We start from the raw sequence: 24,211 nt of genomic DNA on the forward strand, positions 1-24,211 counted from the left end.
GTATAAGGATGCTTTGTAATGTAAACACTAAGTATTTGGAAGCTATGGCACCTTACACCTAGCCAGCAGAAACAACTCTCACTTCTAAGCCAGGCCATAGTCATAGGAGAAAAAAAATATCTCAGAGAAGAGAAAACCTAGAATCACTAAAATCAGCCATCTGAGAAAATCAACCACTTCACCTTCATTACGTTCCCAATAACAAAGTCACAAATACTTAAGAAGAGTATCCCAGTGCACAGGGCAGTATATGAAAGGAATAAAACAAATATGATATGGAGGAGAGCAAGCAGGAAGCAGCACCGTTTTTCCTCTCCACCAAACTGCATTCCCTACTTTCATTTTTAGTGGCTCAAAGCTGACGTAACTTCAGGTGTTCAACCCAAGTGAAAAAGCTTGGAAATAGGAAAGTTTTTTAAACAAGGAAGGGGACAGGTTCACAGTGAACAAAAAGTTACACACTTCTAAGAAGGCAGCACAACTCTGTGGAAGCAAGAACAAAGTAACAGGGACACAATTTTTTTCCTTTGGCCATGACCAGGCCAAAACATGCAGCTAAATATATATACACCTCATTAGTACACAGGAGTCATTTATGTATCCTTTGTGAGCCTTTTTACCGAATACCATTCTGCAAGGGAACTGGTGTGTTTGAAAGTAATTAAAAAAAGCCATGCAATGAAGACATACAGATGTTGCCAGGGGATTATTCATTCCCTTGGCCTTGTTCACTGTGTAATACCCTTTCTTCCCTCTTCCTTTCTCTTGAACTGTTGTAGGAAAATGTTGAAGAGAAATGGTGTGTTTGTGTCCTAAATAAGCTTAAGAAAACTACTTAATGAATTTTTGTAAGAAATTGCATGTGATTTCATGTCCTCTTTTCCAGACTCGATATAGCGTTCTCTAGCTATAATCAATATAAATATTCTTAGCAGCCTGCAGTTATCCCTCAGTTCTTTGCTACCCCATCTCAGAGAACTGCATTTGTCTGAACCTCATCCTAATCTCATCCTAAGGAAAGAAGTTTAGGCATAGTCTAATTCTGAATTTTTCCCATTATTTACAAGAGACTTTCACGCAGTAGGCTTAAAACAAAACACAGACCATCTTCGTCTTTTGTTATCTGTATGTTTAATGACTGATTGTAAACTTACAAAAATATCATGTGATACAAATTTGTATCAATCAGCAAGTACAATTAAGAACACACAAGGAACTCCCAGTTCTCTTGGAAAAGATCTGGATCCTGCCCATATTGAACAGCTCAACAGCTTGTTTAAACATGTTAATAGTGCTATCCTGAAAACTTTTTTTTCCAGAAAGTATGTAGTTCCTCCATTATACAGTATATGGCTTCCTTGTGATAGTGATTAGACAAGCCTCACAGCTTGTGTACGCAGCCAACTTTTAATCACATCTCCTAGATGTCCATAAACACCTCTGAGAATTCTCAGAGGGTTGTGCTGCACACATACCTAGGGAACTTCCAGCCAGCATTATGATCTGCTGGAGTTCAGTGACACTTCAGAAAACATTCCTTAATATTTCTAGAACATTTAACTTGACAAAATGTAACAGTTACACTTCTGAAGCTGCTAACTTTTTCCTCATGGCAATGGACCAAAAAAATACAATAACAAAACATTTTCTCATTACCATCCAGGGTTTTCTGATTTTCTGTTTTTAGAACTTAAGACATGATTAACTGAATCTTTTTTCCATCCAGTTCCAACGAAGGCACAAGTATTTCCAGCTATATGAAGAATTTAAGTGCATCAAACAAACTGAAGCATTTGTAATGCTTTACAAAACAAGAAGTATTCTTTTTTTCTGGAATTCTTACAATGATCAAAAACAGTTCACTAGACCACAGCATGACAGTGTTTTCCAGTTGTGTTTTACACTCCAACTTCTGCACATCAAAAAAGTAGTAAAAACATCAGCTGCCCACTTTTCCACAGAGAGGGTTTTTTGTACCATGTTCAGCCCCAAGCCCCTGCAGACAGAGAAGGGAAAAGGCAAATGGGAAATGTTTTCTTGAGACCATTTTGGCACAATCCATTGAGAGGGGCCCAGGAAACAGCATTCTGCTCTCCCCAGCCTTGAAGGAAACACCTCTGACTACAGCAGCACAGAGGAAGTATTGTCCAGACCAAAGGCCAAGACTTTTACTGTCTTAATATAAAGATGACAGTGTTTCACTTAATTGGGTCCTAAGAAACTCCAAGAACTGTTTTTATGTACTATGCATAATGCTATTAAAGAGATATCCCTTCTATATTTGAAGGAGTGCAGTATGCTTTGAGCACAATGCATTGCAGTCTATTTCTCAGGAGACAAAGGCAGACAAAACTTGCATCAATGACTTCCAGACAGCTTCTAAAAAAAGTTAATACAAATTTTTATGTGGATCAGAAAGGTACGCATTTTCACTTCAGGTAGCATGAAATCACTTAAGGATCTGCCCCAACAGAACTGGTTCTTGGTCTCTACCATCCTGAAGTTAAAACAAATTTCGGCCTGCTTATTACTAGTTTTCTCTCTTCAGACTTTCTGCTCTACTACATCACCAGCAGATCCTGAAATGCAACAGTAGTGTTCTTATTCCACCCCATTTGTACTTTTGGTTTTTAGTAAAACTCAAAAACTGAAATGGAAGAGTGAGCATGCTAGCACACTGGATTTGACCCCTTTGAAAATGTTCCCATTCTCCTTCAGAATCCAAGTCAAAATTTGACTGGTTAGGACGCTGTAAGAGCAAGAGAACAACATAGTCCAGAAGACTCCTGCTGCACAATACAGCAAGCACAGAAATCTTGCCGACTTTTAGTACACTAATTTTTCTGATCTTCTTGGCTAACACACCAGCCTGAGCTTTCAAGTTTCCTCTCGATCTTTTTTAGTTCAGAGCACAGAGTGAGACAAACACATCAATATTCCAATTTAATTAGAAGGCAAACTGCTAATCAAAACATCAGAGTGCCACAGATTAGAGTTGGATTAAATACAAAGGCAAAAATATATAAAAATGCTTTGAATTAAGTTAACTTTTCTTTTTATATTTAAACCTAGCCTCCAGACTTCATTTCAGATGAAAAAGTTGAGATCTCCAGAGAAGTTTTAATGCATTAACTCAGTTTTCAGAAGTCTAGGTGGTGAGAAGTATTTAAAAATAACCAAGCTGTTAAGACAAATACATGATCCCGTTAAAAGAAGACTGGAACCCTGGTCTGCAAATACCTGCAACTAACTACATGACATTGCTACTTTTAAGGAATATGTACACTTGTTATGTTGTAATTTTATATACTCTATAGGTTAATGATCTCATTGTTTCCAAGCACATCTTAACTTTACAGACAAAACTGTTATCATGGTATTCACACTCCTTTCAGTATCTCCTTAGTCAAATTAAGATTTTCATGTCTTTTTGCACTCCAGAGCTAAATGTCTTCTTTCTTAAATGTACTTTCTTATTCTTGGATAGTAGAAAGTCTATAGACACTTCTCTGTACACATCCTGATTTTTTTTTTAGGATGATTAAGAAAGCTGACCAGTTTTACAAATCCTGTAGAGTTGACTTCAAGTATTCAAAAGTGAAGAAATCTTCAGAGCAATGCAAGGATGATGCTGACAAAAACATATGATGCTGCTGATACCTGCTGAAAGGACAAGAATGCATACCTTGCTGAACAATGGCACTTGTTCCTTTTGCAGAACAGAAAGCTTACTTGATACAAGTCTGTCAGAGACTTTAGTGCAAATAAAAGAGTTCTGTTCAAACTGTTTCAAGAACAGCTGCCATTTCCTTGAACTGTCTGAAGAAGTTCTGAAAAAGAAGAGTTAAGATAAATTTCAGTTGCACAAAGAAAAGCTTGACCTGTTGTTCAAACTAGGACAATAGACAAAAATCACTTAATCCATTGTTTGCCTCTTTCATCCTGTTAGAATTTGCATGTTGAACTGGAAATTTCTGCATTTCTTTTTGGGGGTTGGTTGGAATTCAGGCACATTCACTATTAAATCTACACAGTTGGTGACTTATTTGCATGGCTTTGCTTATTAATAGGAAAGGATGCCATGGGGAAAGAAAACACACCAAGTAGCTGTCACACCACAAAAGAAAACAAGGTATCTCATGCAAACACTTGTAATCCCAACTGAAATAACCCATACTTCTCACATACAGCATCCCTTATGTTAGTTAAAAGCAAAATTATAAATAGGTTTCAACCAGATGGAATACAAGATTTCAGAACACTCTGAATGTGATTCAGCATATCCTCCTCTTATTACTTCCCACCCAACTCCCACAATTTTTTTCACCTGTAAGCCTGAAAAATATTCTGCATGATGCATTGGCTCTCTAAACAGGAAATGACAGCAGAAATGCCATATTTATTAAAATTAAACCAAGTTACTCAAGCTCATAAATGAAGGCACAACAATTAAGAGCCAACTGTGATGAGGGAGATTGACCTCCATCCTTTATCATTAGCAAAGGCAAGGCATCACTCAAGTTTTAGATTTTGAGGCTAGTGAGCTGTTTCATAGATATACAATATTCCCAGTTTCTAATAAAGCAGAGGGATATAATTTTTTTTAAAAGTCTTTCAGAGTTGTCTTTTCAGCTATGAAAAGTTGTGACAGTAATTGCTGCTAAATTAACGTTTTATGGTAAGTGTTGTAGAACTAAATGTAAAACTAAGTATTATTTCCAGTCTTAATTAATGTTTCATTTTTCAATTATACTAGCGTGATGCTTATTTACATATATACAAAGTACACATTTGCTTCTTCACAACAACGCCACTGTTGTTCTGTAAGAGACCCAATCAAACGACACAGGATTACAGACCTTGAACTGTGGGATTGTCATTTCAAAAGTTTTGTCCGTTATTTGTCCTGAAGGGTCTGCCACTTTTAGTGTCACTGTAACATAAGGATACTTCAGGGACCTGCAGGTGTCAGAGCTCATTGCAACTCCAAGCTTCCATTTCATATCTACAAACTGTGGAGAAAATTGTTGGAAACAGTATTAAAGGAAGAGATCTAGCCTACCATTGCTGTTCTGTGGGACAGATGTTTTTACAGATAATACAGGACATTTAGAGCCCATATCTATGTGATAAACACACACGTCAAATATTCTGAAAACAGCCTTCTGCCATTTCTATTCATACCAGAAGGGGACTGAAAAGTACCCAGTAACTTACTTCACTTAATCTGTTTTGCTCATTCAAGTGTTGTTAATATTCAAGAAGTTCCAGTAATCACAGAATTTCTAGGTTGGAAGAGACCTCAAGATCATCAAGTCCAACCTCTGACCTAACACTAACAGTCCCCACTAAACCATTTCCCTAAGCTCTAATAGGAGCTTAAATCACGGAGTTCAACTGGCTTGTTTATCATCCATGGTTTTATGTTCTTTTTAACAACTTCTAGATCGAATGAATATGAAAAACAGGCAGTACACAAAAAAGTAGCAATAATAGGCTTTAGATGACCTTTGTTGTACATATTCTGACTAGACTTTCAGCAACACATACCCAGGAAACCTTTGGGCAGCCAAGATACCATCATGTCCTTTACACTACAATGCACACAACGAAGCGCTGACATTTCTGAAAATTGTTAGTTCAATTGTGTTTTGTTAGTTAGTTACCTGCCCCACTGTGGCCATGTTTCCTACGTCTTCTGACACGCTGACAGATTTGCTCTGCTCATTCCATACATGACGAATAACTTGCACTGCATGTTTAGGCAGTGTGCTGCCTGCACTGCCCAAGGTAGTGACGAGGTCCTCTGTAGAGAGGTTGTTTCTGGCTGCTGTGCTGTAGGGGTATCCAGAGAACACCATATCAGTTTCATCCTCCAAGATTTTAATAAAGTTTCTCATTTCACCCCAAATAGGCAATTTTTTTCAGCATTATGTTTATACGCACTTTAAAATAAATTGAGATACTGTGTTTGTTTTTTTTTTTTTATTTTAAATGCAAAATGTTTTACTTCTCTGGTAAGATGACTTCTGTATCCACTTTTAATGTGTCTTAATATGCAGACACTAAACTTTGCTGGAATTACACAACATGCAAGATAAACACAAAAATAACCACAGCCTCGGAGTGCTGTTGAAAGTGAAGAAAAGAGCACAATTGAGTCACAGATGTGTGCATAGTGCAGTTAAGACTATTAAACAGTATTATTATTTTAGAAATGAGGCAGCTTAATTACATTTAGGAGAGGGAATTTAAGTACCACCAAGGGGCATGTAAGGACCTCTAAGCAGTGTTGTAATTCGCAATTACAGGAGTCAAACAATGCATAAAGCCGCAACTGAAAAGGCAGCAAATCCAGAGGAAGACCAAGTGCCACTCAATTCTCCCCATGGAAATAGGTCAAAAAAGCAAGTGGAAAACCACCCCAGGTTTGTTCATGCAGAACCCCTCCGTCTAATCCCAGGGCCATCAATAAAACAGAAAGAGGGATAGCTGACAGCTTTCAAACTGTGATTAACTTTCTCTTTTATTTTGCCAGTAATTCTAAAGCTTGCAGACAGCTTCTAAGACGAACAATTTCACCTCTATTTTTTCACTACTAAAACTGAGTCCATGTATGTAGTTACTGCACCCTTTTTTAATCTTAAGAACACAAACTAAACCCTTTTCCCAGATCAGTTCATATCATACCCATATTTGTGTTATTTTGTGCTTACCTAAACAGAAAGGAAACAGCATTAGTTATTTTTGCCAGCTCACCCACACTGATCTCAATCCCAGATGTCTGCAGCCTCTAAAACAAGATGATCAAATTGTTACATGTAATAACAACTTATATGTGAACAAAAGACTCTACACAAACACATACATAAATAAATTGATTTGTGGAATGTATCCTTGTACAACATACACAGCAATTATATTGGCTTCTAAGTGTTAATATCCAGACTTACCTGACACAGTTCAACCGTATTTACACCTGGGATCTTATGGTTGAGATGTTGAATTATTTGCTCACACTGAGAAGAAAATAAATTTGAAAACATTTCAAATATGCATTTTAATATACAAGACACAGCAAGTTTCAATACTTGGAGATTACAACAACAGTGAAAGCTGGTTAATGCAAAAATGGACAAGAGGATGAGGCTTTAAATGGAAAGGAAAGAACAGTCATACAAGTGACTGATACTGAAATTATATCAAACCAAGAAGAGCAAATAAGCTCAAACAAAGGTTTTAGGTACTACCGCATTTGCTGTTCTTTAATACGCCATTTAGTTCAACAGCCATCCTGCTCAAGTACAGAGCTTTTGATAAGCAGAAGCTGAATGTCTCCTAGACTAGTTAGATTTACATCTGATTAAGATGAGAGAGAAAAACATATCCTTAAAAGTCTTCTGTGATAAAAGCAAATTTTAAGCAATCTCAACCTCTCTTAGCAGGACAGGTTTACTTCATGAATTGTGCAAATCTATGCTACATATACATAACCTTTGCTCTGCAACACACACAAAAAGAAGAAGAGCTTAAACTAAGATGCTTCCAAGAATCTAGGCATGCCAGAAGCCCTCTGTATCCCCCTCATTGCTCTACTTACCAGTTCTGCAAAGAAGTCCTGAGGTATTAAGCTAATCTTATCTGCCGCACCGCCAACATCTGCAAGACACAAGCAGCTGGGATCAGAAGCAAACCCTTCAGGCATTGTTATAACAAATCTTCCCTCTCCCTACAGATGTCACGGGTCATCACGGGTTTATTTACCCGGCAGGGATGCTGGGCTCCCAGCATTGGGCTCCCACTGCCGGCGGCGGTCTCGGCCGCCCCGGGCAGGCTCCGCCTGGCCCCGAGGAGCCGGGAAGGCGCCCCCCATCCCCCGTCCCACCCCCGTCCCGCCCCCCAAGCCCCCCTCAGCCCCGCGCCCCCTCACCGAGCGCCTCCACGGCCCGCGCCAGCAGCACGGCGGGGCCGGCGGCCATGGTGCCGCGCTGCCGACGAGGCCCCGCTTCCGCCACACGCCGCGCGCCCGCCTGACTGGCTGCGGGAGGGGAGGGGCGGGGCTACTCAGCGGCCCGGCTCTTATTGGCTGGCGGGCAGCGCGCATGCGCCGTACGAGGGGCTGAGGCGGGGCGGGGACTGGCCTTGAACACCTCCAGGGGTGGGGCATCCACAGCTCCTGTGGGCAGGCCGTGCCAGTGCCTCACCACCCTCAAACTAAAGGATTTTTTCCTAATATCTAATCCAAACCTACCCTCTTTTAGTTCAAAGCCATTCCCCCTTGCCCTATCACTACACCCCCTGCCAGAGAGTCCCTCCCCAGCTTTCCTGTAGGCCCCCTTTAGGGACTGGGAAGTCACTCTGCAATAAAATTTCCATACTGAATGCAGTGAGTTTGAGGTGTAGCTTAAACACTGAAATGACACTGATCTTTTACCAGTCTCGTGTTTTTAAAACAACAACAGAAATATTCTTAGACTGTTCTAGCAACCAGTTTTACTTCTGGCTTCCCTCTATGTTCTAATGCAACAGCTTTAGTACAACTATAGTAAGACTGTGACCAAGCAATGAAATGCAACCAGTCACATAGTAGTGCTGGCTAGTTTTAAATTATCTGTTGGATTTTTTTATTTTATTTTATTTTATTTTTAGTAAAATGCAATTAAAGAATTTGGAATACGTTTCAGGCAAAGTGAAATTCTTGTGGAACGTGGTATGTGTGTTTATGAACTTTATACTACATTTATGGTACTTGGCCTCTCCCTTTTAAAGTATCTAATTAAACGTGCAAATGTTTTTGAGTAATATGTGTTTTTATGACCTCATGACTGTCAAAACACTCTCAATGTACATACAGGTAAGATCTGCCTGTGATAGGAGGGACATGATTCAACAATCTTTTTGTTCTTAACTTAGGTAACTACTGCATACTTTTGTATGTTATCTGCAGAACTTTGTATGCTATTTTATATTACAATTTCATCAAGTCTTTTACTAGTGCCTTTAGCAATATGACTAATATTTATTATGTTACGTTTCATTCATTTTCCAAGATGTGGAGATAGATGTGAATTTAAATGTTTTGGTGGTTTGGTAATTATAGAGTAATTCTGAACCATTTGCTGAAATTTTGAGCTGTTTTGGAGTTATTTTGATAGAACCATAGAATATACTGGATCAGAGGGAACCCACAAAGGCCATCAGCTGGGTCCTGGCTCCACACAGGACCACCAAAAATCAGACCCTATGTCTGAGAGCACTGTCCAAATGCTTTTTGAACTCCAGCAGGCTTGGTGCTGTGACCACTGCCCTGGGGAGCCTGTCCCAGTGCCCGACCACCCTCTGCATGAGGAACCTTTTCCTGATACCCAGCCTTACCCTCCCCTATTCCAGCTCCATGCCATTCCCTCGGGTCCTGTCGCTGTCCCCAGAGAGCAGAGCTCAGCGCCTGCCCCTCCACTCCCCTTGTGAGGGAGCTGCAGGCCGCCATGAGGCCTCCCCTCAGCCTGCTCTGCTCTGGGCTGAGCAAACCAAGGGACCTCAGCTGCTCCTCACACATCATGACCTCTAGGCACTTCACCAGCTTTGTAGCCCTCCTTTGGATGCTAACAGTTTTATGTTGTTCTTATATTGTGGTGCCCAAAACCACACACACGGCACCCAAGGTGAGGCTGCACCAGCACAGAGCAGATTGGGACCATCACTTTCCTTGGCCAGCTAGCAATGCTGTGCTTGAAGCAGCCCAGGGTGCAGTTGGTCCTTTTGGCTGCCAGGGCACACTGCTCTAGTTAAACTTCATAATATTGGGGATTGCCCAGCTCTCTAATTTGTCCAGATCTCTCCATAAGGCCTCTCCACCCTTGAAGGAGCCAACAGCTCCCCTAATTCAGTATCGTCCACAAACATATCTTAAAAAGTTCTTTGAATTTGGAACAGCAGGCTGGTGTAATGATTTCAGTATGTAGTGATTTCAGTTAGTCTGCCCATCCCTAGTATTCAATTGTGTATCTCTAGAAACTGCTGCCTCCTATAAGTATGCTCTTTGAAGGTTTTTGTGGCAGAGGAAGTCAGATGCAGGCTGTGATTGTGATCTGGCAGTAGCGGCTCATCATTTAGCTAGCCAAGGACTGAAAACCTAACGTGAGGACACACCTTGTATGGAAACAAAGGCAAATCTCATTAGCTAGAAGATTGGATTGTTAAAGAGAGATGCTGTGGTATTCTTTACAGGTCAATGCAGAATCTTCAAACACAGACACGTAATAACAGTAATCCTGCTTAGTAGTAACAGGGGGTAAAGTAAAAACTACTTTAGGAAATTTAGTCCATTTCACAAATGTAACATTTACAGAATGGGGTGTTGTTATTAACATCAACACTCACTAAAGAACTACACCAAGTTTTTCAAAGAGCTCTTCAGGCAGAGGGGAGAAAATCTTTTTGTTAACAGCTGGGTTAACAAAACCAGTGCTTGGGCCTCCAGTTCTGTGATGTCCCTACCTTTCTTGGCCTCCTGTCAGCTTGGTACTCCTGTCTGTACAGCAGCTAGAAATGCCTTCTCTCACAGGACTTCTTAATTTGCCTGTAAACTGTCAGTTTCTTTCTTTCCTGCCCACTGCCTGCTCATGTAGCTCCAACACCAGCGTCCCACTGCTCCAAGTCCATCTGTCCCTTTGTGTGAAGGCTGGACAGGTATGTGGGACCAGCTCTCAGGCTTCACAAATATCTTCCCCAAATGTCCACTTCAGAAAATGAATGTACAGCTGCTCTCGCAAGCACTCAAATGCTGTGACTGAGAAACAGCTAGCACTTCCTATACGGTGTGGTGAAGGGACAACGTTCATGTGTTCGCTTCTGTTTCTTACAGCTTTCGCATCATATACCTCTTGCCTTCCACAGGCTGCCCATGGATTCTCTTGGAGGGGTTCAGGAGGTGAGTACCTGGGCTAAGAGCAGAAATACATATGCAGTTGGGAGGTGGCAACCAGTCTGAACAAAGCAAATTCATGCATGGAGAACAGTTCACCGCACGTTCATGAGGCAGGTAAAAGCACCCTGTAACAAATGAGGTAACCTATTCTTTTAAGGAAGCAAAGAATTACCACAGTTTTCTTGTCAGCTTTCAGTACAAAGTTAGACATTTAGTGAATTGTAAGGCTGCCAGTGAAAAAAGGGGAAAAAAAAGGCCTTTTAAAATTTTTGGTTCCTTGTTTTTCACCTGTTTGTCAGATAAGCATGAGGCAAACAAATCTCTTGTCCCTTTAGTGACCCCACAGCTCTGAAGAAAACAACATTCCCACAATCTGGAAAAAAAAAAAAAAAGAGAGAGAGAGAGAAATAAATAAATCTGTTTTGACTGTCCCTCTCAGAGTGCCTTTATGCTGCCTGAAGACCCCAGAAGTCATGGGGGCAGAGCTGCAAGGAGCCACAGCTAGACATCAGCTGAAGCCTGTATTGAGTACGGGTTGAAGTGTGGTGCGTTCAGAGCAAGGGGATGGGCAGCCCTAGCAGGACTGGGGAATCTGTTTATACACTTTCCTTCCTTTTTTGTTCTTTTTTGAGATAATTTGAAAGGAGGTATAACACTAAATTAGATATACATATTATATGCGTGTTATATATATATATTATGCTGTGTTTGATCTTAGGTGAAAGGTCAAGATAGGGTATGTATATGCTCCTGAGATCCAGAGATGGGAAGGTATGAGGGGATTCACAGCTTTAGAAGAGAAAATGCAAAACATTTGTTTTATTACTTCTTAGTGGATCCCTTGAGGACTTCACTAACCGAGTCCTTGCTGAGTCTGAAGGCTGAGGAGGACTGAAGTCTTTTGGGGAAACTTGCTGCTATAATAAGCGCATCATAGAACCAATTCCCTTTGAACCTTTTCATTAATCGTTATTACTCTTTATTAAGAGCTAATCATTGTTTCATTAATTTTTATTGTTCTGTGATCAGCGTGCTTCTGCGAACGTTTAATCACTACACCTTAATCATTAAAGAAACAACACCTCCACACCTCTTTTCTCCAATAAAACAACTTTTATTCAGTGCCATGACGAGTTTTAATTTTGGGCCGTTGAAGAAGGAAGGGGCCGTTGGAGCAGGGGCCGTTGCAGCGCGGCGGCCCCGCGGCGCCCCCCGGCGGCTGCCGCTCGCCATGCCGGCCCCGACGGGCGGGCGGGGCGGCCGAGGCACCGGCCGTCGCCTCGCCGGGAGAGCCCACTGCCGGGGGGGAGCCGAGCAAGGACCGAGGGGACAATCCTCCGGTCATCCCCAGCCGGGAGCAGCCGGGAATAACTAGGCGATCGTGATGGCGCTCACTGCCTTGTTTCACTGCCGCTGAGGGCGGGAGGGGCGTGTGTGAGGACAAGCAAAGGGCGGGTTCCCCCTGCGGGTCCCCCCCGAGGCCGCCCGTCGCGGTGGCGCGGTCCCGGGTGCGGGCTGAGCGCGGCGGCGTGAGGCGCTGTCAGCCGCCGGGGCCGTGCCCGCCGCCATGGAGCCGCACCGCTGGCTGCCCCTGGAGGCCAACCCCGACGTGAGTGGCCCGGGGACGGGCACGGGGGCTGCCCGCGGGCCGGGGGGGCGGCGAGGGGAAGGGGAGGGCGGTCAGCAGGGCCTGGCGGTGCTGCGGTGCGTGGGGGGCGCGTGTGTGTGCACGGGGGGGCTGCCCCTCAGGCCTGGCCGCGCTCGTAACCTCCCCCCCCCCTCCGTTTTCTGCTCTCTTTCCAGGTCACGAATCAGGTAAGCAGCGTTGGTGTGAGGTAACCTTTAGGCCCTCTGCAGCTCCAGGCCTTTCGTTTCCTGCAGTAGAGGCTCCCGCTGCCCCCACGAGAGTAAGTCCCACGGGTTCTCGTGCGCTGCCTTCTGCTCCTGGACCTTGCTGGGACCTCCTGTGCAGCCTCTGAGTACGCGGTGTAACGTAAAAAGCCTGTATAAAACGCAAGTGGTAAAGGAAAAGAGAATAAACGTGCTCTACAGATGTGAGACAATCAGCCTGTTAACGTAACATAATCCCTGATATGTTTCAGGGAGGGCTTTATCTTATTAATTATTGATTAAAACATTGTTGTATTTATATATATTATGGATCTGTACATGATGGGTTTGTACGGTCATGTGGATCTGCTTACCTCACCATGTCTCAGTCCTTTTCTCCTTTTGCTGATGAGAAGAAATAACGTATTTTTACCATATTTGTACCTTGCTGATTATTTGTGACTATGTTAGCATCATTTTTTTTTTTTTTGCTGTTCTTCTTGTCAGTATAGTAGAATCCACACTAGAGAAAGGCATGTTGATTTTGCTACAGATGGTGCTTGAGCCAAAAGCTTCCAGCAGTAAGATGACATTCTTGAAACTATTACCTTGTTGAAATATTTTGAAAATTGGGAATTTCTGTTTGTGGAGAATTATTATTATTATTTAATTATTTTTTTTTGTTGTAATTCATTAATCAAGTATGCAGGTGGGTGAAGAGTTATTCATTGCTGGGTCATTTTGTACTTGGCTTTCTCATTTCCTGACACAAGTAATTTTACCATTTGTGTATTATTACTGCTGTGGTGCAATCAGGTGTTAGGGTGAGTTCATTGTGCTCACATGAAATGAAGTGTTATCAGCTGTAAAGTAGAAACCAAGGAGGAAAAACCAGTGACTTTTTCCAAGTACGGTATTGTTAAGTTTATGCAATATGGAGAATATCCTGGAATAGTGTTAAATGAACTGTTTTAAGTGTATTCAAAACCTCCTTTGCCCATCAGCTTTGCATTTGTGATGTATATTATGTCTTCGTTATGGATGATTGTGGTTTATGTGAACTTTCACTTCACAGGGATTTTCTTGTTAATCTTTATGGAAAGGGCCACTTTAGACAAGGTCAGCTTTTGCTTTCACTGTATTTTGCCAGACTTAACTGAGCAGTAGTTTTAGTTATTATTTAGACTAAGATGGATCTTTTTTTTCCAAAATAGAGGAAAAAAACAAAACAAAACAAAACATAAACACAACAAAGGTCTGTGTTGAATAAAAGTACACCTTGCATTATTAGTCATTGTTCTGTATAACAACAGGAGTGTTAGTCACCAGTTATTCGTGACCTACCTCTGTTTAACACAATAGTAATAATAATTTGACATCCAAATGAAGTTGCAAGCACATTTTCTAAAAATCCTGTGGAGTTAATTGCAAGGACAGTTGTTACAGTCCTTTTTTTTTTTTTTTCTTTTTTTTTCTGGTGCTGTATGTCACTGTACTCTATAAAATAGAGGATTCTTCAGGATAAAAAAGGTATGCTTCTTATAGCTGCAGCATGTAGGTCTAGAAGTAAATTAATACATGCATCTTCTTACACAGACCTTTAGCTATATGCTTCTTGGTTTTATTTTTGTTTTGGATTTTTTTCATTTATTTTACTTGAATGTTAGACTGCCCTTGAAACATACTACTTACGCTACTATTAATGCTGTTGTTAGGTGTGGTAATGAAACCATTGTTGAGATGTGCGTTGTCATGTATGTTGACTGTTTCAAACTTTGGCAGGAATTTGAGAGATAATGGAAAAGAGCTGGTATTTCGCAGTTGCAGCGTTTGTAAAATCTTTCCAAAATATCTTGATTTATTTTCCCTTAGTGAAAGCATTTGTATTAATGCAAGTCTAGGAATTTTTAATTTCTTAGTATATAGGACCTTTATTTGTGCATATGGATTGGAATTACGTAAAAGGTTTGGAAGTTGGCTGGAGAGGATAAATGTGAATAATCTTTCTCAGCTTTAAAGATTTCCAATGGCAGTGACTCACTCAGGATACTGCTGCGATGTATCTGTAGTGATCTTAAGAGAGAAGTCAGCATAGCTAAATGTACCATACAGCACTAATTTAACCGTCACGATATGCTCTTTTCTCTCCACTTCTGCAGTCTGATGGAACGGATTATAAAGTATTGTCAGTCCACCTCCAATATAGAAAGAGTTGATGATTCAGCATTTACAAAGCTCCAGTCAGTGTAGTGATGACAGATAATTTTCTTCTCTTTGACCTTCAGCTGTGGGACCTCAGGTGCTACCCCTCTTCTTGAAGCTTCTGAAGCCCCTCTACTAATGGGAGAAAAAATGTGAGAAAGTTTTATCTGCCCACTGTTCACCAGATGATGTCTGGCTGTGTATCTTGTTTTTTTTTTCTCAGTTTCTTATATCACCAAAAATAGTCAGACTGCTTATGAATGTTGGGAGTGAAAAGATCAGATGCAAGCTAATTGTTCCTCATCATGACATCACTTCAGTGTGGCTTGCAATCTGTGATTAGTTCCCTAGGAAGTGTAGGTAAAAAAAGTAGTATTGGTAGATGAATTAGTCTTTTTTTTTTTTTTCTTTTTGATCTTTCCTGTTCTAAGAAATATCTTTACTTGCTATATAAGGTACCATGTCAACTCATGCCGTTGCTCTGTCGAGGTAAGGCTCCGGTAATTGACAGCATCTGGTTTTGAAGCTCAAGCGCTGGCTTCAGGTAGCCCAGAGTTATACCATGCAAAGTTGTCTGTGATTTGGGTTTGTCTTATGATATAGGGCTTTTTTGCAGCTACCTTCCAGCATTATTTTCAGGTCTTTGATCCTACTCTTTTTTTTTTTTGTTTTTTTAAAGCCATTAATGCAATGTCAGCTATGTAAAGGAATTTCAGTCTATGGACCCTCTTGGCAGCTGTGACTTCCTGGGGGTAATAAAGATCCCAGAACAGATGGCAGAAACTGGATACACCCAGTCTTCATCCAGTTAGGTATCGGGCAAATATAGAGATTAGTTAATTACCTTGAGGAAATTAACTCTTCCTAGAAGGTCTTTCCATTTTATGAACTGTTTGCAGCACTGTCACACAAGCTTCCCCAAAAGAAAACCCAACTGACCAGAGTCACTGGAAGGGCAGTGCCTGCAGTTCCTGACGTGCATTGGTGGCGGTGGTCCTCATAGATGAGCTGCTGCATGGAGTGAAGGTGCATGTGATGTGAAATAACATAACTACACATTTTCAAAAGGGCATTTAAGCTTAACAGCAACTCTTCTGTTGTAAGCAAAGTGGCAATAGTGGAGATAGGCTTCTTTCCAAGAATTCATGCTGTGAGCATAGCCTCAGAAAGGGGAAGACCAGAATTGGGTCTCTGGATCTTTCTGTGAAGAGAGAGCCCCAGAATCTCTTCCACAGAGCCAACAAAGGGGAAGTGGCAAGGCCGTGCCACAGCAAAGAGTAAGGAGGAGGCAGATGCGAAGGAGGATTGTCGTGAGACCAGTTGCTCCCTTCTGGTTTAAAATACCTCAAGCTGTAGAGCCCTGTTATTAAGTTTAAACAGGTTGTTCTTATGTTGCAATAGATATGTTGCAAGGGGGAAAATTATGAGGTGTTGTGGAGTTTAGAGCATTACTCATATGAATAGTTGAAAAAGAACTTGGATCTGTCTTTGTAGGTCATTCAGTAATCAAAAGCTGAGAAAACTGTGCATTTCATTCTTCTATTTGTATTTGTAGCTTTTAGCATTTTCTGCTCTTTTTTTTTTTTTTTTTTTTTTTTTCTTAGTTGCTTATTTATTTTCCAATGAAATAAGCTGAACATTGTAACAACTGTAATCCTTACCAGTACTGGTAAGGATGTTTGTTTAGTGAACAGCATGCTACAGAGTAGAAAACAAGACCTATTGGTTCACCACATAGGTTAGCTGGTGGTTCCCTACTTCTCTATTTTCCTTAGCTTAAAGGACCAGCAGAATCAGTGTAATTCGCTTGTTATTTCATTACACTGTAAAAAGAACACATGCAACAGCTTATTTGTAAGTGTGGATTGTTCAGGCTCATGCTGATTACGAACAATTATTTAGATCAGAGGAACAAGTTTGTCATGAATCACTGGCTTGATAGTTCCACCTCAGGACTTGTCCTCAGAGCACTCCAAAGCTTTTGCTTGCTAAGAGAGGTTTCTGAGCGAATCTGAGTTAACTGTGTAGTCCAGGTTTCTGTGTGGTATGTTGCATTGCTGTTTGGATGATGATCAGATCCCAGTTCAATACGTATGGTAGTACCTGTGAATAACAAATATGAAGTTTCAGAGCTGCTTGATGGGTTATATTTAAAACATTTAACTATCAGCACAAAGACCAGGAGCTCTAGCTGTGAGTCAGAACTGCTCTTCTAGACACCCTGAAGAAACCAACACAGTTGGAAGGATAAAAATTCTGTGGGTGTAAGATCTATCACATTTTTGGTGAAGTTGTGTTCTTTTCTCTCCTTCACTGCATATTAAAATAAACTTGAAAAAATGTAATGATAAATGAATGGGCTGTATTCCATGAACTTTATTGTGAGGTCCTGAAATATGGTGCTTGAGGATACTTAAGAATTTGTAATAAATCTTGAACTTTATGGATAAATTTATTGTAATGGAGCATCTACTGTTCCTGTAAGACCATACTGTGGCCGCTCTAAGTGGAGACTGGTTGGTAAAGAAGAATAAAATGCTTTGTGCAAGTTATGCCCGTGCATTTGCTCCTGAGCAATACACCTTTTGACCTGCAGTATAGAACTGAAGTTTCTGACAGGTATTTCTATATTTTCATGTCAAGTCACTTGGATTAATGGACTGGAAGACACTTTGTCTAAACCTTATTGAAAAAGGATCCCTTCCTTTAAATTCCCTAAATGTCATAGTGAAAGAACTAAGAAGTACATTCTTATAATGCCCAAACAAAATACTAATTTCTGAAGCAGTTTTTTGTAATATGCCTCCAGAAATAATATATATGAAGAATTGAAAGCAAACTATTACATGCTTGTATTTGTAACGTGGATCATTACAGTTTAGTAAGGATTAGTTCAGTAAGAGCAGGTTACTTAGAGGGCTTAAATACAACCTTCTATTTGTAGGCTCATATAAATCGTCATTTAAGGGTGTTTTGTTGGTTTTATTTATTTTTCTTGGTGATAGCTCCATCAGACATTATGTGCAGTGTCTTACTACTGTTTAGGGGAAAAGATCAGCTTCAATTCAACAGGGTGCCAAAAGTTCTTATGCCCTAATGATACAATTACAAAATATTGATCACTGATGATAAAGTTATGAAATACTGATTACATCTAAATAGAGACTTAGTCCTTCCAGTTTACTAAAACCATACACATTTTCATTTTTGTGGAAGAAATTCTTAACTGTGGTTTTGCTGCGATACAGTGATTCTGTAGTCCATTGAGCAGAAGTACAATATAATGTAGACTCTGTCGGTGTCTTGGTTTGCCTTTGGAAGAGGATTGCAATCGTTGGTTCTTCCCACAAAAGCTCTTTGACTTTTGTCTGAGTGTCTGGAAATGTCTTTGTTTTTTTTTCTCATTTTTGTTCTTGTGGTTCCAACTTTTATACAAACACCCCAGAAAAATGGAAGAGTCTTGGTTTTGAGTATAATGCCTTAGTATTTAGAATGTGGCATTCCTGAAATACTTACAAGTGCTGTCCAACTTCGCTGGCACCTAGATTTCAAAGTCCATTTTATTTCAATGTTAGTCTTCATGTTGTTTTTATTTGCAACTGACAAAGTAGAAAAGAACATAGATACTTCAGACAGCATTTAAAATGTTCATTGACTACTTCAGTAGTCTGCTGTTCAAAGTAAATTGAACTCTTTAAGTTTTCTTATCCCAGTTTCCCTTCCCACATCTCTGTCAGCCCCATAAATCGTATCCTCCTACTGGTTCTGTGACTGTGTTGGCAGAGGCATTGCTTTAATCTGCTGAAGTCAAGTCACCTGGGTCAAGAGTTCGCTTGGATGCCTTTGTTCAGCTGACTTTTGAGCCTCTTTAAATTAGCCCAAACTATATTTTTAAGTTTCATGAAATTTAATTCATTTTAAAGGTAGCCAGCACGTGTTGGAACAAAATCATGCATTAAAGATCACTGTTCTGTGCTGCTTTTGATGCTTAACAGTTAAGGTAGATTAAGGTAGTGGTACCAACAGTGAAAACAACATAGGTTATACCACAGAAATGTCTAAATTAACTTACAATAAATGAATTTAGGCTTGTTACAGTGGTGGTGTTTTTTCTGTTAACTAACCTTTAGACATAGAGATTGACAGTTTGTGGTGACTTGGAATAGAATCAGGTAGGTTGGAAAAGACTTTGTACAGTTCTGTGGTCCAAGCAGGTTGCTCAGGGGCTTGCCAAATTCTGAATTCCTCTAAGGGTGGAGACTCCACAGGCTCCTGGACAGCCTGTGCTAGAGTTTGACCATGCTTATTATTTTTTCTTTTGTATTATCTTAAAATGCTTTCCCTACCAATTTCATATTTTCTACATTCCAGCCTGTGTCCATTGTTTCTCACTGTTCTACCGTGTACTTCTGAGATGAGTCAGTCATCATCTTCTCTGCAGCCTCCCTCAGCTAGTAGAAAACACCAATATCAAGTGTCCTGTCCCCCATCTCCCCTGCCTTTTCTGAAGATGGTTTTAACCCATCTTTCAACCTTTCTTCATACAACAAGGCTTCAGGCTCCTGTCCCTGTTGGTGGCTCTCAACTGGATTTGCTTCAGCGTGTTGATGCTTCAGTCATAACAGGGAGCTCAAGGCATTGGCACAGCTCTCTGGAGAGTTTCACAATCCTCCAGCAGAGGGGAGGTCTTACTTCTGCCTACTTTCCCTTGCTAGTATGGCAACCAGTGATAGGGGTTGGCTTTTATGGCAAGGGCACATTGACTCATGTTCAGTTTATTATTGATCAGGATGGCCTGATCCTTCTCAGCAGAGTTATTTTCTAGCCAATTAGCCCTGAGCCTGTGTGACTGCATGAGGTTATGCCATTCCAGATGGGGGATTTTGCATTTGTCTTTGAACTTCATGAAGTTCCTGTCAGCTCATTTTTCTAGCCTGCTGAAATTGCCTCGGAATTGCAGCCCTGCCCTCCAGTGCTCTTTCCAATTTGGTGTAATATCCAAATTTGTTGAGTGTGCAGTATGCAACCGTCCTGGTCATTAAGGAAGATGTTAAACAGCATTTGCAGTGACACCCAAGAGAGGTCAGTGCCGGTTGCACTTTGTGTTGCTGTTGGCCACCCTTTGAACCTGGCGGTCTGGCCAGTTTTCCACCAGCTTCCCCATTATCCAGCTCATGTATCTCACTGGTTTGGCTCTAGGGATGGTGTGGGTGACTCTACACTGCTTTCCCTCCCCTGCACCTTACCCACGCAGGCAGTGCTCTCTCTATTGAAAGCTTCCAGGTTAATTGGGCATCATTTGCCCGTGTTAAGTTGGTGCTGTCTGTTCTCCGTCACTTACTTGTCCTTGTGCTTGGGAGCAGCTTCCAGGAAGGTTTGCTCCATAACCTTCCCAGAGACTGAACTGAAGATGAGTGGCCTGTAAATTCAGCACTAGGTGGACTTCAGCTTTTAGAACTGTGTGCCTCTGTGTTTAAGCAATGCACCTCTATCCCTTTTGGATAGCCTGTCCCTCTGGTTTCTTTCCATGTGCTTCCTTTCAGTTTGACCTCAGGAGTTACACATTCATCCGTGGTGGCTTTTGGTCATACTTTTTTTGTGTTTCTGCAGTCTGTATTGTCTTGTAATCACAGTAGTCATGGCCCTCCACATTCACAGCTTGGACGAGTTCTTGTTTGTGAGTAGTTTAATGCTGTTACCTGCCAATTTTGAGGAAACTCTTGCTCTCAGCAGACAATTTTAAAGAACTGAAAATTGGGGTCCCACATTTGCACCCTTGAAAATAGGGCCTATGTGAATTTCCTGAACTCTACAATACAATTCCCGAGTTCTACAATGCAGCAAAAGGTTGAGTATTTTTTTTTAAGCAAATTTGATGTGTTAATATTCTCAGTTCGACTGTTGCAGATATTGAAATGAGTCTGAACAATTGCACTTGAAGGCAAATTGTTTGGAATTTTCCAGTGAAGTCTAGATGTCAGGTAAGAAGGAAGGGCATTCTGGAATACTTGAGCAAAAAGGAGAAAATTATGCAAAGTGCAGCTAATGTGTATGGAAAAGACAACTAATTTCAGAAGTGACTTTTTTTTCTCATAGTTAGCTGAACAATGAAAAAACAAGGAGGAATCTTTCATTCAGGATGACACTTTAATACGACAGAGACGATTTCAAATACAACAAAAAAATTAAACAAAAATACTTTGTATTATTATTATTAAAAGTAAAGCTCTGAAAAAGTTGGTCAACTAGACATGGACAAGTGTGTTGTCTGTATTTCCTTCTGAGCTGGTGTGAGACTTCTGTAATATAAGCGAGTATGTTTTATTTTTTTCTTTTCTAAGTGCTCAAAGATAAACAAAGAATAGTCAGCAACACGATAAGTGACAGAAAAATACCTAATACTCTCTTTTGCAGATCTAGAGTAATATAAAGCTGCTAGCATACTATATGCTCAGTTTAACATGAAAAATAAGAGGAAAATAAAAAATGGAGAGTGGATGAGCCCTCAAATACAGTGCAAAGAACCTTATCTGTTCTGTCCAGTAAGTATCTTTAGATAGAGTTGCTTGGGTAATTGCTGCAAAGCAGCAGAAGTCCTCACCTCTGAACAAGACTGTCTCAAAAGCATACAGAACTGCCTGCTGTTCTAAAACAGGAGTGTTTTGGCAAGTGTGGAAGTTACCTACCTGCTGGTAGGTAACTCGGTGATCTTTGTGCCAGCATGACTGGTCTAAGAGCTAGGAAAAGACAAAGGAAGAGAAAGGAGGGTTCATTTAGTTATTTCTATGGTGTTCAGGTAATCTGCCAAAATTGAAGCTACTGCTTGCAAATGGACTCCTCTGAGCTTCCTGTGTCACATCTAACATGGATTTTTGTCTCTCTAAATAACTTTCCCTGGTTCCTAAGAACTTGTTTTTACTCCTTTAAAATTTCTCTTGCCAGACCTTGCTAAATAGCGTTCCATTGCTTTTATCCCTTCAGAACACAGTTGCAAAAGATTGCTTGTCTGGCTGTGTCGTTGTTTGAACCTTTTTTTTAATTTTTTTTTTCCCTTTGCGTTTCTTCATGCTAAGAATAAGCTATATCTATTTGTTTCAAGGGATCTTTGCACCCTGCCATCTATTGTTCATCTGTAAACTCATCTGGCAGTCTTGCACATGGGCACTTGCTGCTATTTTTTACCTTTTACTCATGCAGTTTTCAGAAAGACATCTCTATCATTTTTTTTCCAGACTTGAATGAAGCCTTCTGGAAGCAGAGGGGTCTTATTAGCCTATTTTTGATCTCAATCTTTCCTTGATGATTCTAAAATAAGTTGTTAGGCTGCATGTGTGTAAAATTTGCTGCCTGCCATACTAAGGCTATGTTCTTGGTGTTCCTCTGTAGTGTTGACCATCCCTTCTAGCCATGGCTGTCATTGAATACTGAAACTTAACTTTTTAAAGTTCCTGGGTGTTACGGTAATGTGAATACTGAAAAGCATTCTTTCTGTGAAGTGTTTGCTATGATGAATATATCGTTCAGAAGTTTGAGTAGCTGTTCTTGCATCTAGGGGATGTGTTTTTCCCCAGCCTGTGAAAGGCAACAAGACAAGAGAATATGCATCATTTATTTATTCAGTAGCCTAATGTGATTCTTTTAGTGTTGCCTCATCTGGTTGTGGGGTCACTTTCTCCATAGGTGTCTTTTTATTTTGTTGGGTTTTTGTACCCTTCTTTCATGTAATCTTGCAAAATAATAACCAGTGTTTTCTCAGTTGTGTTACATTTACCACAGTTCTGAGTAACAACGGGGAAAATGATGGAAAGCTTAGAATCATAGAAGCACTTGAAGTACAAATAATATTTTAACGCAGCTACATGTACTCCCCTCTCCTTCTGAACTTTTCTTCTGTCATTCACAAAGTGGTAATTATCCTCATAACTTGGCAGGTTAAAATAGACACTAAAAATAAAATTCTTACTGTTCTATCAGCTAGTAAAAACTCACATGTTCCCTCCGTATAATTTTCATTAAAAGATAGAGATTTGGCTTTATTCCTAATCTTGGCAAGACTTAAAGGTGATATAGAACCAAAAGATCTTGGTGTATTACATAAGCAATCTCCTGAGTTAATTTTCTTGTCATACATAAGGGCTACCTTGTGTTAACATCAGTTAGAAAGCTGTTCAAAGCCTCGATTGTGGACTTGTGCCCAGTCCCACAAACCCATACATAAGAGACCAAATCTTCCTTACATCTTGGTAAGAGACACTTTTCCTTTCACCTCCCGTTTTGCTCTTTGAGTTTATGGTCAATTTGTGTTGTTCATTTTTAGTGGAAACACGGGGAAAAAAATGAAAATGGGGAAAAAAAAAATCTTTACGTGGCATTACATTATGAACAGAAAGTCTCCATGTTTTGCAGTGCAGACAATCAAATACTGAACTGGCTTTGTGGGCGGTTTAGGTTGGTTCTGTAGGTACAGAGAGAACCCATATGTAATTTTTCAAAGATTCTCTTTTTAACTTTTTGTTTTCAAAATTAAGTTGTTCTTTGTTTTGATTTCTTGCCTTAGAGTGGAAAGAGAGGAATACATTTAAAATGGTAAAGTGTAATTTATTTTTTTTTATCTTCAGAATACTGGCTGCAAACTGCACCTTGGTTCTCTTAATTTCTATATTTTCTATTTCATATTTCCTATTCTTTCCCCCTTTTTAGAAGATATTCCTAAATGTTGCTGATTACAACAAAATTAATGATAATCTTCTGTACTCATAAACACATGTAGTCTATTCACCCTTTCTAGAAACTGTGCCCTTCGTATCTCTAAATATTGGGGGTTAACCACTGGCTGTGTCTCCTGAAGACCGTAACCTTGCTTCTTGCCTAGTATGAATTGAAATTGGTATTTGAAGGGATCTTGTATCAGAAGTAGACGTTTCTTCTTCTTTTTAATAAAATCCTCATTTTTGTAATAAGATTAGTTTTTATATTTCTTACAGGCATATCTATATAGGTGTGAATCTACTCAAACATGGTGTAATTATTACTTGAACTCTTTTTTGTGTGTATGTGTGAATCTGCTCACTGGGTGAATTTTGGAAGGAAGAGAAAGGCATAGATGATTCATTTTACCATCTTATTTTTCTTAAACATCTTGACTGCAAATGTATCAATAAAGAGGTTTCCTCAAATAGCATCGTACAGGAAGTACAATGAAGCTTTGAATGAAGCTTTTCCTTCTAAGAAAGAATAGGCAAAATACTCTGG

At 40.3% G+C, this 24,211-nt stretch overlaps 2 protein-coding genes across 3 annotated transcripts in view; one reads left to right on the plus strand and one right to left on the minus strand.

The window, feature by feature from the left end:
• Positions 1-1,114: 1,114 nt before the first annotated feature.
• COMMD6 (COMM domain containing 6) lies at positions 1,115-8,046 on the minus strand. The gene is made up of 7 exons (XM_082757191.1): positions 7,931-8,046; positions 7,601-7,659; positions 6,954-7,019; positions 6,717-6,793; positions 5,667-5,835; positions 4,860-5,012; positions 1,115-3,830 (listed from the first exon to the last, which is right to left on the minus strand). The coding sequence occupies exons 1-7, from the start codon at positions 7,977-7,979 to the stop codon at positions 3,780-3,782; spliced, it is 624 nt and encodes a 207-aa protein (XP_082613317.1). The 5' UTR covers positions 7,980-8,046; the 3' UTR covers positions 1,115-3,779.
• A 4,351-nt stretch (positions 8,047-12,397) lies between these two features.
• The window catches only part of UCHL3 (ubiquitin C-terminal hydrolase L3), a 42,315-nt gene continuing 30,501 nt past the window's right edge, over positions 12,398-24,211 (plus strand). Inside the window, exons 1-2 of one of the 2 annotated variants that reach the window (XM_082764528.1) lie at positions 12,398-12,536; positions 12,731-12,742. In XM_082764528.1, coding sequence (XP_082620654.1) covers positions 12,495-12,536; positions 12,731-12,742 — 54 coding nt within the window. In that variant the 5' untranslated portion in view covers positions 12,398-12,494. Of the gene's footprint in view, positions 12,537-12,730; positions 12,835-24,211 lie in introns of those variants that run through there. The other variant, XM_082764529.1, reaches the window with a different exon arrangement.

Source organism: Aythya marila (assembly GCF_965140915.1).
Source record: "Aythya marila genome assembly, chromosome: 1".
NCBI classification, from domain to species: domain Eukaryota; kingdom Metazoa; phylum Chordata; class Aves; order Anseriformes; family Anatidae; genus Aythya; species Aythya marila.